The sequence below is a fragment of the Miscanthus floridulus genome, chromosome 3, assembly GCF_019320115.1.
Source record: "Miscanthus floridulus cultivar M001 chromosome 3, ASM1932011v1, whole genome shotgun sequence".
In the NCBI taxonomy this organism is placed as follows: Eukaryota; Viridiplantae; Streptophyta; class Magnoliopsida; order Poales; family Poaceae; genus Miscanthus; species Miscanthus floridulus.
The window spans coordinates 67,285,631-67,300,668 of record NC_089582.1 but is presented as its reverse complement, the minus strand read 5'-3'; the positions used below and the strand labels follow the sequence as shown (position 1 = coordinate 67,300,668).

The 15,038-nt window shown below is 42.2% G+C and overlaps 1 protein-coding gene and 1 long non-coding RNA gene across 2 annotated transcripts; both read left to right on the top strand.

Annotated features, from left to right (window-relative positions):
- Nucleotides 1-7,270: 7,270 nt before the first annotated feature.
- Nucleotides 7,271-13,228, top strand: LOC136545915 (uncharacterized). Its single transcript, XM_066537881.1, has 10 exons — nt 7,271-7,574; nt 8,526-8,593; nt 9,174-9,199; nt 9,715-9,805; nt 9,961-10,056; nt 10,501-10,566; nt 12,195-12,253; nt 12,349-12,471; nt 12,568-12,639; nt 12,715-13,228. The coding sequence occupies exons 1-10, from the start codon at nt 7,488-7,490 to the stop codon at nt 12,768-12,770; spliced, it is 744 nt and encodes a 247-aa protein (XP_066393978.1). The 5' UTR covers nt 7,271-7,487; the 3' UTR covers nt 12,771-13,228.
- A 513-nt stretch (nt 13,229-13,741) lies between these two features.
- On the top strand, nt 13,742-14,679 carry LOC136545914 (uncharacterized). The gene is made up of 4 exons (XR_010781184.1): nt 13,742-13,867; nt 13,993-14,098; nt 14,235-14,312; nt 14,420-14,679. It is a non-coding gene; the product is annotated as an uncharacterized lncRNA (long non-coding RNA).
- Nucleotides 14,680-15,038: the final 359 nt, after the last annotated feature.

The following is a 15,038-nucleotide window of genomic DNA, read 5'->3' as shown; positions in this document are numbered from 1 at the left end:
TGGCGATTCGAATCAATTATTAATTAGCTGGTAATTTATTCCTTACACAAACCTCACTTACCCGCTAAAGTGAGGTATCGGTCACCGAGTCAACTATCTAGGAAAAATAATCTCGAGTTTGCTAGGAACCACATGTACCCAAGGGCCGACCGACTGCCTTTCGGTCTTATCATCGCGCCCTCATGTCCTACCACACCTGCTCCGGTACAGTGCGCTGCGGGCAATCCACTCGGCCCGAATAATCTCCCAGCTTCACGGTCGAAAGGTACATTATTCGGCTAGCTAAATGTAAGGCATACGTTCAACATGACCCGAGGCCCAACAATGGTCGGTCCTTAATCGACACAGACGGAAAGCACTCTAGTCCAAAACCCTATAAGTCTTCGTCTGGTCTCAACTTCAAATTAACACTTAGTTATACCATGACTACATAGTTATCCGAGTAGATCCAGGTAACCACCTATAGCTCGCAGGTGACAGGAAATCACCCGACTTCTATCGGTCTAAGCCAGCTAAGCATTGACTCGACTACGGATACTAGGGTAACAAGGATATAGTATAACAAAGGTAGACAAGGTATAATGCAGCAATGGTTGCAAATAACTCCTAAACGTAATGCATTAATTAAAGTAAAGCATTAATTAATAATCACAAACCGGGGAGAAAAATGCTCCAGGGCTTGCCTCTCTCGAAGGAGCTTGGGCGGTGATCGGGGCACTCCGGAAGTTCCTCAATGTCCTCCTCATCTGCTTCGGTCACTTCTTGCGGCTGCACCTCGAGCTGCTCCTCGGGCTCCTCGGGTATGATGACCGGGCTCTCGGTTTGCGATCCTATATGATGCAGGTGTGTAAGTGCTTATGCAAAAGGTGCATCGGATGAAATGAACACAATGAATATGCTTGCATGCAAGGTAGATGAGCATGATTCGCTTCAATGGGGAGAGTATAATACAAATCTCATACAAGGTAGTCAACATCATCTAAGAACATGTACTACAAGCACATGTCATCTACTGCATTCTCTTCTACTACTAATATGCTAAGTCAACACATCTCATTAAATGCTTCAAAGATACACCAAAGCTTCACTAATTTCTTAATCATGCATAAAGCAACATTTGATTAAACCCTAATTAATAATAGGTTTGAATAGCAACATCTATTTTTATAGCATAGAAAAATCTTAGAAAATTACCATAACACAGTACTACCCTAAGTAGTCTACCATCAAATTTTTATGGCATTTGGATAAGTGGAATAGCCTACACAAAAATGACAAGCTTGGACCTAAATATGAGCATGAAAATACTTTGTATTATGAAAAGTGTCAAACAATAGATTTAGTATTTTTCCCATGATCTTCATAGCATACAATCACTGTAAAAAAGTTTCACCTACATGTATTATTCATATTTTTAGCCCTAGCAATTTTACAAGAAATCAACAATTAATACACATAACCTACCTAGCCATATTTTTCCACATAACATGCATGACATATATTTTTCACAGAAAGTACATCTCAAGAATAGATCAACCAAATTGGAATCAAAATTTTCTGATACATATAGGATTTACTAAACATTTCACAAGATATCAGCAATATCAAGAATTAAATAAAGCCCTACATTAAAGTATCTCAAAAATGACATGCAATATTTTTATCATGTAGATCTGGTGACAAGGAACACAACAAAATTTGTTTCATCAATTTTGGAGCAATATAACTCGAGATATACATTTTACAAGCTTTTTAAATCAATTTTTGAAATCATTTTCTTTAAAACTGAAATTCTACCGACCCAAAACTACTAGGTGCACCCGGTGCAGTGCACCTAGAGGTGCTGCTAGGCGGGACCCGTGGCCAATCTGGGCCCATGCGTCAGCCGGAGCCGAGTAGGGGCCGTCGCTGACCGACCGGCTTTCACCGCCGGTGAGCTCGCTGGTAGTGAGGTCACCACCAGGGGCTCCCCGCAACGAGGCAGACCCGGTGCGCCAAGAACGGGCACTGGAGGAGCTTGGAAGGGAGCTCGATGGCGCGCATGGCAGAGCAGTGGCGTGGCTCGTCGATGGTATGCCGACTCCGGCCACGGCAGGGCACAGGGAGGTGCGCACGAGATTCACGAGGGCAAGGCGGTGCTCACGCACGTGAAAGGAAGGAGAGAGGTGGAGCGGAGAGGAGGTGTCCACGGGAGCGGAGCTCTCCGATGAGCTCGGTTGTGCTCTGGCGAGCGATTCCCGAGGAAGGGGAGCTTACCATGGCAAAGCGACGTGAGCCCGAGGTGTGCGAGGTGGAGGCGGTGCTTAGGGCAAGATGGAGCTAGCCCTGGCGAATGGGAGCGGCCAGAACGACCAACGCCGGCGATGGCGCTTGTGCGGGTGATGGCGGGTGCGTGCACTGCTGCTGCTTGCGCTGGCTAAAGAGAGGAAGCAAATGAGATGGAGGAGGGGGTGGCAGATGCGGCGCGGCGGGTGTAGGCGCGACAGGAGGGGCGTGGGGCAGGCCGGTGGTGCCGCGTGGCGAACTCGCCGGCGCATGGCGACCACGCGGCGTGCGTGCTCTGGCACTGGTCGGGCGCGGCGCGCAGGAGCAGGAGCGCAGCACGGAAGTAGGCCGGGCCGGCCTGTGCGGCTGGGCCGAAAGCGAGGCGCGAGGCCCACTAAGGTGAAATGATATTTTTCAAATTATTTTCTATTCCTATTTCATTCAATGCCAATTTTGAGCAATTTCAAAGCAGTTTCAAACTTTGGCCCAAAATTAAAAGTTGCTCAAAAATTTATTTTCTACAACTTTGCTTTAGGGACCAACTAAAAATTTTGCATAGATTTTGAATTGGGAAGTAAAAGCTAAATAGGGAGGATTTTTGACCATTTTCAATAAAAAATTCAAAAGCATATTTTGTCAAAAGTTTGAATACAAACTTTGCTCCAAAAATTGTGCTAAATAATTCTAGATGATTTACAATTATAGCCAAATATGTTTTATTAGCCTAGCAAGCATAATTAGGGCAAAAATAACTCTAAACAAGTGTATGCAACATTCATGTTTCACGAGCATGTTTCATATGTTTCAAAGCATTGTTTCAGTTATTATTTACATGATTAGGCATGTATGATTAGGATGCTTGATGATGCATAATATGCATGATTTGCAGTGTCTAAATGCTTGCATAACACCGAGGTATTACAGACGAGCTGGGGGCCGATGGATGGGGGATGGTGTGGTCGAGGGGGGGTTGTGCTGGGGAGTGCTTGTCGCGCGTGTGGGCGGTGCGAAGGCGGAGCGGTGGGCTATGGGCATGTAGCGCACTGAAGGGCTAGTAGACTGGGGCGTTAGGGGCTGGTGGACGGGGGTGCTGCGTCGAGGGGGCATGCTCGAGGCATGCTCATCCGCACGTGGGCGGGGGCGAAGGAGGACGTGGGTGGGCTAAGCGGACGTCCGGACACGCACGGCGCGCTGGACATCCAAGCGCTAGACATTGACCTAGGAGAATGTTAGTGGTTTGGGATGTGATGGGATGCCATGATTTCCAGCCTGCTCCCTATAGCTTATCGGGCCAATGTTTTGTTGAGGGAATATATTTCTATTGTTTTTATGGTTTGTGCGATTTAGTCTGATGGATAGATGGAGATGCAACACCCGCGATACTGTTCTGGTTTCACATGTCGGCATCAGGCCCTCTTTGGTTTTACAAGTTGGAGTCGTGTATGGAACACACGACTCACATGACCGCAACTTGTATTACCCAATCTTCATAATGAAGCCTAAGTAAACTTGATAACTATCATTGCATGATTTGATAGAGGTAGCGCACCACGAGATCTTGCACCCATGGTGAACTGCCGAGACATCCACCCTTCCATACACTGACAAACCAGTCCATGCAATCATGCCATATAGACATGAAGGCACAAACTAGAGACATCCACCCTTCCATGCACCGACAAACCAGTCCATGCAATCATGCCATATAAATATGAAGGCACGAACTAGATGAATTGAAGTTCGGTGTTCTACAACCCCCTCAGCAGTCAAAAGAACGAAAGCTGCAAAGCACTCATGCCTTACCAAAGACTCCAAATATTCTCTCCATGAGAGGAGAACACACACGACGTGGTTGAATTTTCAATAAAAAAGGCTCTCTTACATTGAAGGAGTACACCAGTATTTATACAATGATGAAAAGTACATGAAGAGTTGACACTTAATCTGGGTGCTAACCACCATACCAAAGGTCCTCTTTACTTTTGGCTAACTAAAGTGGAAACTCAAGTAATCTCTTTGATTCTCGTGGAACTGCTGGAGTGCATGTGCACCTTCCACTAAAACAATCATAACTCTTAACTCAGAAGTCCAAATGTTGCACCGTTTGTCACATGTGAAACTAGACTTCAATATCTTTCTGTTGATATGGAATAAGGGTGCTAAAACGTGACCTAGTGTTGCAGGTATATTTGTAAGAAACTGTCGAAACATAGTTGAGGTTGAGTTATCATCCTTGTCCGCATCACCTTCATCTAGAGGTGGAATATCCAATCAACCGATCTAAATGTGGAAGGACATGGGAGAGGTGGAATATCCAATCAGCCGATCTGAAGGTGGAAGGACGTGGGAGAGAAAGAAAAAAAGGTGGGAGTATCCAATCAACTAACCTCCATCTATAGGTGAAATATCCAATTAACTGATCTAAAGGTGGAAGAACGTGGGAGAGAAAGAAGAAAAGTCAGGATTCCCAATGCAATGTATAAGAGAGACAAAAAAAGTGGTTGAGGTGATTTAAAAATGAGAGAACTATTTATTTGGCACCGGAACAAAATCAGTCTTTCTTCTTGACACTTAAAATTTCAGACTTTATTATTTAACACCGAGTTGAAATTTTCTTCCCTAGACGACATTGCCGTCCATTTGGTCTAGTAATAGTGTGGCTGGCAAAATGGCATGTATGCCCTTATTTGTAGTAGAAGTATGTGGTGCCAAATAGTAAAAGAATAAATGAACAGACTATCGAATAAGGAAATCATAGATATCACAAATGTACTTGTGCGCTAAAACATGTGATTTTGATAATTGAAGACCACAAATAAATAATCAATAAATTTCAAAGAGCAGGTACACATTAGTTTCATGCACAAGCTTCACAAATCTCATCACATTATTAGTATGCTAAAAGCACAAAAAAGAGAGAGGAACCACACATTGCACACTTCACACTAGCTTAACAAATCCATACAATAGGTCCACATATGCATACATTGGAGATCTTCATACATTACTAGGTTCATAAACACATGAAGGCTCATAGCATGAGTTTAAGTTCATATTGCACAGCAGCAGGTTCATACACACATCAGTTGCGCTATAGTTCATAGAGCACGTGCCTTACACATTGCCAAGCATATCTACATAGAGAATCTCTTTGCTTGTCCTGCTCCTTTCAGGACTAGCTAGATCAATTGTGTTTGTTTCTGGTGCCCATTACAGGGCTGTCAAGTAGCAGCATAAGAATTTTTTCAGCTTTGAAGCAAGCTATTTGTTACTCCTTTTGGCCTCTCTTTGGTTGGATAATGAAGTTCGATGGAAATTGGCTTGGTTGATTAGAGCCACTTCTTAACCTGCACATGCACATGTATCGAAGTTGAGGTTAGATGTAACAAGAACATAAAGAAGTACCATGTCCAATGTAACATCTTACCTTTTTCGATGCTCAGAGTTGTTACCATGTTTCTCATTTTTCTTGCTTTGTATTCTACATGCTTTGCCTACAATGAGAAAAGGGGTAAGGCAATTAGATTGGAAACCATGCTTCATTTAAATGAATACAAAAGTTAGAACTAATCGACTCTACTAGTTTGAACTCTTTGAAGGTCTAGATGTAGAGTCATGCACAAGCTTCACAAATCTCATCACATTATCAGTATGCTAAAAGCACAAAAAAGAGAGAGGAACCACACATTGCACACTTCACACTAGCTTAACAAATCCATACAATAGGTCCACATATGCATACATTGGAGATCTCCATACATTACTAGGTTCATAAACACATGAAGGCTCATAGCATGAGTTTAAGTTCATATTGCATAGCAGCAGGTTCATACACACATCAGTTGCGCTATAGTTCATAGAGCATGTGCCTTACATATTGCCAAGCACATCTACATAGAGAATCTCTTTGCTTGTCCTGCTCCTTTCAGGACTAGCTAGGTCAACTGTTTTGTTTCTGGTGCCCATTGCAGGGCTGTCAAGTAGCAGCATAAGAATTTTTTCAGCTTTGAAGCAAGCTATTTGTTCCTCTTTTTGGCCTTCTCTTTGGTTGGATAATGAAGTTCGATGGAAATTGGCTCGGTTGATTGGAGCCACTTCTTAACCTGCACATGCACATGTATCGAAGTTGAGGTTAGATGTAGAAGTACCATGTCAAATGTAACATATTACCTTTTTCGATGCTCCAGAGTTGTTACCATGTTTCTCATTTTTCTTGCTTGTAATCTACATGCTTTGGCTACAGTGAGAGAAGGGGTAAGGCAATTAGATTGGAAACCATGCTTCATTTAAATGCATACAAAAGTTAGAACTAATCGACTCTACTAGTTTGAACTCTTCGAAGGTCTAGATGTAGAGTCAACCTTTTTTCTCTTCTTTTTAGTTGTAATTGTAATATTCTTAATTAGAGACTTCTTAGTTGTAGTTCCCAAGATTTGACTATGTTATCAATAAAGAATGTAATAAGAAATTAGCACAAGTTGTATGTTCGGAGTAGAGGGCCAAGCATGGCAAAGATGGGAGGAGATTGCATTACATAGGTGGAAAAAGACATAGATGATGCTAGTACTTCACCCTCTAAAGGTATAATAGAATTTTGAGCTGACTATGTAATAGGGCAAGTTGACCAGAATTTCAATAATTATAAAATGACAAAAACACCTTTAATAGGGCAAGAGAGGTAACTAAAATGGTTTTGAGAGTTTCTCCAATTTCGAAGTTCCAGCATGAAACTTGAGCTTGCCCGATAGTTTAAGGCAAAAATAACATTTTGCAAGAAAAAAAATGAGACGAGCTCTATTTTTTTTTTCTTTTGAGAAGAGACAAGCTCTTTCTTTTTTTTTTCTTTTTTCTTTTGAGAAGAGACGAGCTCTACCTGTGATATGTATATGAACTGGGCCGGACAACATGGGCCAAAACCACTTACGAAGCAGTTAGTTGAAGTGGGCCACTCCTACAGCCACCACCTTCCCTCTGGTAGCAGTAGCAGCCTAGCAGGCTGCAGGAAGCAAACGAAGAAGAGGCAAACGCGAAACCAAGGCACAAGGCAGCGAGCCAGATCTCGCGTGCCCGCTGCGGCTGTGAAGCCACCATCCACCAGATCGGACAACGGGACAAGGCGCCGGAGCTCCAGCAATCCACCGGAGCAGAAGCGGCAGGCCGGCAGCAGATCTCTGAGCAGAGCAGAGGGATAGGAGCAGCCAAGGCAAAGGGCGTCGGCGAAGATGCTGCCGACGACCGCGTCCAAGGGGCGCGGGGCCGCCCGCTCCGCGCCGCCGCTCTTCGGCCCCTACCTCCGCCGCATCGTCAAGGTCGGTAAACCTCGTCCGCGTCTCGCATTTGCTGAATAACGGATCCACTCACGTCTCTCCTGCATCCTCTCCTCTGCTCGTGCCGCCTGTCGATCTGGCGTCGCGTCCCCGCGCACTGGGAGGGATGTGGACGCTGAACCTTAGGGTTTTGTTTCTTAACTGAATGCGGGCTCTCGTAGCCGAGGATCCATTACGTGTGTAGTTCATGGATTTGATTTGGGGGTTCATAGGCTCCAGCCGGGGTATGCCTGTCCCTTATTAGGCTGGCTTGACTGAGCTTATGCGTTCCTTTGCATCAATGAGCTAAGCCTCGGTTGTATAGTGTTTGTTAATATGGCCTTGCAGTCTCTTATTGAGTCTCCTTGGTGCATCAATCAAGTTAGTATAGACCCTATGGGTTTAGAAATCACCGATGCTTGCAGCGCTTCTGATTGCATTCAGTACTTCAAAGTGCTTAATTTCAGTCATCGGTTTCAGATGTTAGGTGATTGTGTAGTCAATGTGACAAGTTTGAGCATTTTGATCCATTTTCAACTGTTTGTGTTGCCAAATTGGGCATTTGTTTAGCCCAATATTCCAACTATTGTTATAGTGGTGCTATGAAAATGTATTTTTAATTTTGCACCTTGGAAATTCTGAACTCTGAATAATAGTCTATGAAAATGTATTTTTAATTTTGCACCTTGGAAATTCTGAACTCTGAATAATAGTCAATGTGGTAAGAAGTGTTCTTACAACTTCTCTGTGCTTGTGGTCTCCATAAAACAAGGAGAGAAAACAGATATTTCCAGGAAGAGAAAAGAAAATTCCTTTACAACCTAGTTTCTATACAACTTCTCTGGTATTGGTATTGAATGTATCAAATCTCACAGTAATGTTTAAGCACCTGAGCTTGTTATGTGTGATGTACGGTCATCTGGAAAGGAATCTAATTTTGTTCCTCATTGGCAGTGGCAACAAATGGATATTGAATACACATTTTGGCAAATGGTTTATCTCTGTACTTCACCAAAAGTAGTGTACGCATCCTGCACTCAGTCCAGTTATTAATTGTTTGTATATTCTCTTTGATCATACTTAAGCGTTCTGTACGTACTCTTGGTAACACTAGAAACTCTAGCACAATTATGAACTGATAATGGTATCATACAACTTATTCCTTCTTGCATGAGCTTCTCAATGCTAATATTTTGTATCATATCTTGCTAATTCCAGTTCAAGATGCTTTGATTATGGAATTTCATCTTTTGAGCATAACTGGTACTTAAACAAGTAAAACAGCTTTCTTGATTAAAATCTTGGCAAAATTTAGTTAAATTTTAAACCTAGTTGTTTAAATAACAGCACCTTTAAGAGCCCTACTTGACCACCCACTTAAAACTGAACCTACCCTGACACTGCTGCGCCTGCAGTCAAAGGTCATCTGGCTTATTTTTCTTACCATGAGGGACGCCTTCACTGATTTATCTGTCTTTTTGTAGCATTATGGTCCTAGGATGAAGAGTTTCTGTGTTGAATTACTTTATCTTGAGCCTATGTCCCGAGTAAGCATCTGACTGGTATTTATCTATTTCTGGCATGTTAATCTCTGGAAGACAGCTATCAGCACACCAAGTATCACAAGCGTACGTGGTCTAACTTTACCTTTCTTATTACTAGCTGATGCATGTTGTACCAGTATAATTCATGTCAACATAAATCATTTTAAATTGTCACTTGTGGTTTACATTTGGTTGAAGTTAGTATCTTTCTTTCTTTTTTTTGTTTTTTTGGAAGTGATGTTTCATCATGAGTACTAGTTTTCTATATGACATTTCATTCATATATGCTAGACCATCTGATATTTTCTTACGAAGAGTAGCTACCTGAAGACCTTCATGAAGAAGTCTTTTTTTGAATTTTGACAATGACTCCTTAGTTACGTTGTTTTGCGGGATGAGGCTGAATATACTTGAATATCTCATATGATTTCTTTGATCGCGTTAATCTCTCACCACGATACAAAATGTCATTACCTCTGTTGCTGTTGCAAATTCTCATTATACTGTTTGGAATTTGTGTTCATTGACACTATACACGTCACTTATCTGCTTTGCTTTCAGCATTGTGGATTCCTGATATTTCTTGCCTGTGATTTCAGAAACAAAGAACCAGTGGGCTCGGGATGATCCTGCATTTGTTGTTATTCTGATTCTTTTCCTTGTGTTTGCAACATCAGCTTACTGTGCAGCGTAAGTTCATGATCTTCTAATACATTTATCTTTGTGATTTCTGCAAATATATACATCCTGGCTGGTAGTTGGAAGTCAAATATCTATTTTCTAGTTTCCCTTTTCTATTAAGCTGTCTTCTTTTGCAATGGAAATATCTTTCGTTTGCTTTGCAGGTATGGAGAGAGTGCCTCACATGCTGCTCTAACAATCACTTCAGTTGTGTTTCTGCATTTCTTGTTTGCTGGGATAGTTCTGGCCACACTTTGCTGGTAAGCCTGATGTTATACACTATGCAGTTATAGCGCACCTGCTTCATGTCGTCTTGAGACTGAAAACACAACATTGATATAATCTCTATTACAATGTGAACTGATGTGCAAACTAGACTGGAGTTTTCTCATTCACCATTACTGCCTTTCTTACTCTAATTACTATCAAGTGTTACCTGAACATGTCTATTGCTATGGATAAATTAAGTAGAAGGGAAAAAATGCTTGGGCTACAAATTAAGAATGAAATAAGCTCCATCTGCAGTGATACAGCTTGAATTTTGTATTTCTTTAAGAATTGTACTCCTAAAGCATAGTGCCTTTGTAAGTTTTAGCCTAAACTGTCACACCTATGTTCTACTGTAGTTAAAGTCCTATTAGCAGATCATACGCATACCTCTTACATTGGGAATCAGAGTTATTGGATGCTGTAATTTGATGCAGGTTTCTTACAAATTCTTACTTGAGAGAGGAACCTAACAGCCATGTTGTTGAGCAACGCGTGGAGTGGTAATTTTCCTATCTTCTATCACATGTATTTGTTTTCCTGCTTTTCTGTATGCTGCTTATAGGGCATCTACTATTTTCTCTTATATGAGCTTTTAATACAATTTAGCTACCAGACTCATTATTTCTTTGATGTGCTGGTTTCTTTGCTCTAGTTCCCATGTGCTGGCCTCATTTTTGGTCTTGATATACTTCACTTTTGTGTGATACTAGAAGGATACCCCGCGTGTTGCTGCGGGACTTTCTTATAAATAAAGCTGTTGCATGTATGAGTTGGTCAAAATTTGGCTTGGAAAGGTAATGAAAGAATCTAAAAAAAAACTAATATTAGATCAAATTATAAGATGATGTAACACAAAACAAATGACATTATATAGATGCCTTGTATTTTTTATTGATTGCAAATAGTAATTGCAGTTAGTAGAAGATGACGTGGATAGTGTGCATGAAGAGATTGAAAGTTAGTGGAGGCGATGTGCCATTTAGTGAAGATGAAGTGCATTGCTTGCATGTTGATATTGAAAGCTTTTTTTTTTGGTGGGCGGAGTGTGGGGGAGGGGGGGGGGGGGGGGGGGGTAAAGATGTCAACGGGTACGTACCCGCTGGGTACTATAAACCCATACCCGTGCCCACCATGAAAAAATATGCACGTTAAAAACCCAATACCCGCAGACGGATATAAATAGACGCCCATACCCATGCCCGAACGGGTAACGGGTACCCGCGGGTTGCCCGTGCCCGACAAACTGCAGGCTTCATCAGCTGTGTAGTGCATGCTTGTGTTTGCCTTGGTTTTATAGAGTGCGCGTAGCTTCAGCTGTGCATGACTGAGCGAGGTGGGACTGATGTGCTTGCTGCCAACGAAGCGCTAGCTAGAGCCTGAAGAACATACCATTCCAGCAGTTGGGCCCAGGTGGCCAAGCCGGCCCATAACAGGATCGGTGGCTCAAAGCAGTTTGGCCTCCAGGCAAGATGAGAGTAGCGGCTTGTTCTTTTTTGTCTTTCAATTTGTAGATGGTTTCTCTACATTGTTGAATATTTCTCTATGCGAAAAATTTCTAAATATATTTAGTGAGCATATAAAATTATTTGCTAATACAAGATCTAAAAATTAAAGGATTTGTTTACATACGCATGTCTTTATCATACCGTTTAGGATGGGACAGCCGTCATATGCGCCTCTAAATGGATCAATCTAGTTGAGAAATTTAGGATGCCGTAGGATGATTTGAGCTACTATTTTATGATGGAACGGGTTTAAAAAACCCATGGGTTTGCGGGTTTGGGTACTGCACGCCCAGACCCATGCCCACAAACCCACTGGGTCTAACTTTTTGCCCATTAACAAACCCATGGGTAGAGAAATTGACCCATACCCATGCCCTAATAGGGTAAAAGCCCGTCGGGTTTCGGGTCTCGGGTACCCGTTGCCATCTTTAGTGTGGGGAGATGATGTGGCATTTAGCGATAGACGTTGTGGATAGCTTGCATGTTGACATAGAAAGGTAGTGGGGTTTGCTTTTGTAAGATAGATAATAGATTAACTGTGCCATGCACAAATTCTTTATTCACTGCTTTGTTATTAAGATGTAGGCCAATATTGCTAACAGTGCACACAAAATTCTTGGCAGGCTCTATGCATTCGATGTTCACTGTAACTCGTTCTTTCCTGCGTTTGTCATCCTATATGGTAAGCAGTCTCAAGATGTCTGTCCATTTGAAACTTAGTTGCAAGTTTCAACTTGTAGTATACTAGTATCTCATAGTACAAGTTTCTCTTCCCAGTGCTGCAGTATTTTCTGTCGCCTCTATTGGTCGCACATGGCTTCTTTCCAGCTTTGTTATCTAATCTACTCTTCGTGGTGGCAATTTCTTATTATCACTACCTGAACTTTCTAGGATATGATGGTATGTTTTAGTTTTATATATAATATTTTATCAGGAACTTCATTTTGTTGTATTTGTGCACTTCGCGCCTGACAAAATGTAAATACTTTGGTGTAGTTCTTCCATTTCTGGACAGAACAACATTCTTCCTGTACCCGATTGGTCTCGTCATCATCCTGTCTCCACTTAGTAAGTGCATCTTTTTGTACTGTTAGACTAATCTCCCGACACCTGTCTCACATGTTCATTCATATCATCTTGCAGTGATACTAATAGGGTTCAATCCGACAAGATACTTTCTAAGCTTGTACTTTGGTTAAAGTCTACGGCTAGAATGCCAAGTACGAGAAAAATATGGTGATTGGTGACAGAGCTAATGGCAGATCTGGATACATACTCTGTAGTAAAGCGTTTTAGATCTCGCGAGTGAGGTTCAGAAAAGCTCGGAGCATTCATTCTTTGGATGTATCAGGCGCCTGTGGCAGGCTACCAATAGAGGACAAAGCCTTTTGATTGGTATCAAATATCCCTTTTTGGTGTCAATTTGTTTATAATATGAGCTGTTTTCTTTAGTTTGGGCCTCCGACCCAGTGATGATCAGTGTATACTTGTAGTGGGCAATACTACGTAGAGTCTATTGTACTATCACATTGACATCAGAATTGCATCACGTTCTACCGTCAGTCAACTCTTGCCAAGTTTATTGTAAGGACATGCTGGTTTTTGCCAGACCTGAATCGCTCGCCGGGCAAACACAACAGTCCGGTAATCACCAACAGCACCTTTTTCCCGTTCTTCATACTACTAGTAAGTAGTAACACATGCATGGAAATGTCCTTAACAACCACCTGCACAGGTTCTCCCCAAAGTTCTAACAATTCCCGGGCAAACTGCAAACGCGACAGTCACCCTGTAAACTTTCATTTCTCCTCCCACCAAAAGTTCCCACAAAACAAACAGAACATTTGTAAACATCGAACTCCAAACTCTCATTCCCTCGTTTAAATTACTTACCCCCAACCTCTAGACTGCTAACTTCAAACTTGTATCCACCACTTGAATTTTCACTAACGACTAACCAAACGTGGCGTCAGAGTTGTAGTGCTCGCCTAACATCATTTGACCAAGCGTCAGGCTGGCGGGCGAGGATTGATCGGACATTCGGACTGGGTCAAGTGAGAGTCGGCGGCAGTTGGGCATTAATGCGCCCGCGAGCTGCCTCGGCCTCCTCCTCCTCGTCTTCTTCTTCTTCAAGTGCAGTGCGGTTGCTAATAATAATCTGACGAGTTGACTGGCGAGCTGCGGCAGCATGGAGCAGGGCTTGAGGAGGGGTGGAGCTTTGTGGCCACCGGCTTGTCCAAGATTAGGCGCGCCATCGATGGCGGCGGCGAGGGCTTATCCTCCGAGGAGTCTTCACGTACGTACTGCACTGCTCTCATCTACTCTATATTTGAAGCTACCTGGTTCAGTTTCCTTGGGTCACCATCACCAGTCACCACCCCTCCGATCCTCTATCTGAATGTGTTCTTGGCATTGCGGTAGGACGGTGTACTGCATCTGCATGTGCACTCAGGCGTCGCCTCACAACTACTCCGAGCAGCTGTACCAACGCTACAAGGAGGATCTGGATGACTACATCAAATCCGACGTGCGGACGCTAGCTTCGTAACTAATTACATCAAATCACGTGTTCTGCAGCTGCCTAGTTACTTCTGTTCATGCTGTAGGTATTGATGGATGATACCTTCTGAATTCTGACCTCTATCTCTCTGCTGTTCACATAGGTTGAGGAATGTTTACAAAACGAGAGGGAGCGAGTTGCAAACTGTTTGCATTCCTCAACTGAACAAAAGTTAAATGAGGTTGTGTTTTGTGCTTGCGCATGTTCTATGCTCTTTGTGTTATGTTTGATGTTTCTAACCGGTTTGTTCAGTGATGTATAATATCCATTAATCTTCGGTGCTTACAGGCTGTGAAATCAGAATTGATAACAAAGAACGCAGAGCCTGAATACAAGTCTTAATGAGGACAGTTCTGAAGGAGGAGCTTATCAAATAAATCAAGCTTGTTGGAGTATTATGTTTCAAAGGAATAGTTAGGTTTTATTATCCTAATACATACATCTGTAAGATACTCATTTTTGTGAAATTTCCAATTGATTGAAGTTCCAGGTTTGCACCAATAGCACAAACTCTGTATCAGCTTGGATGGCTATTTCCATTTCAAGAATTGCAATGTGCTCAGCTGGCCATTCAACTGATTAAGATAGACCGACGATCTAGTCAATGATGTTTAGGCTCTTCTCTAATAGATGGTGGACTGTTTCCAGCATAAAAAATATTTTAGCCTTACGATATTCAAATGTAAAGCTAGAAACTATTGAAGTTGAAATAGCGGTGTGTTCCTACTTCCTAGAGGAAAATCTACAAAATCAAATTTAAAGTACACTGGCATATCCTTGGGAAACATTTTTCACCAAATATCCTTCTGGTTCAGTCACTAACTTTCATCAGATATATGCGAACTGTTGTATTTGCTTAGCCTTATTGCCCTTTGGTAATAAGAATTATTGTTCCAAAAGAAGAAAA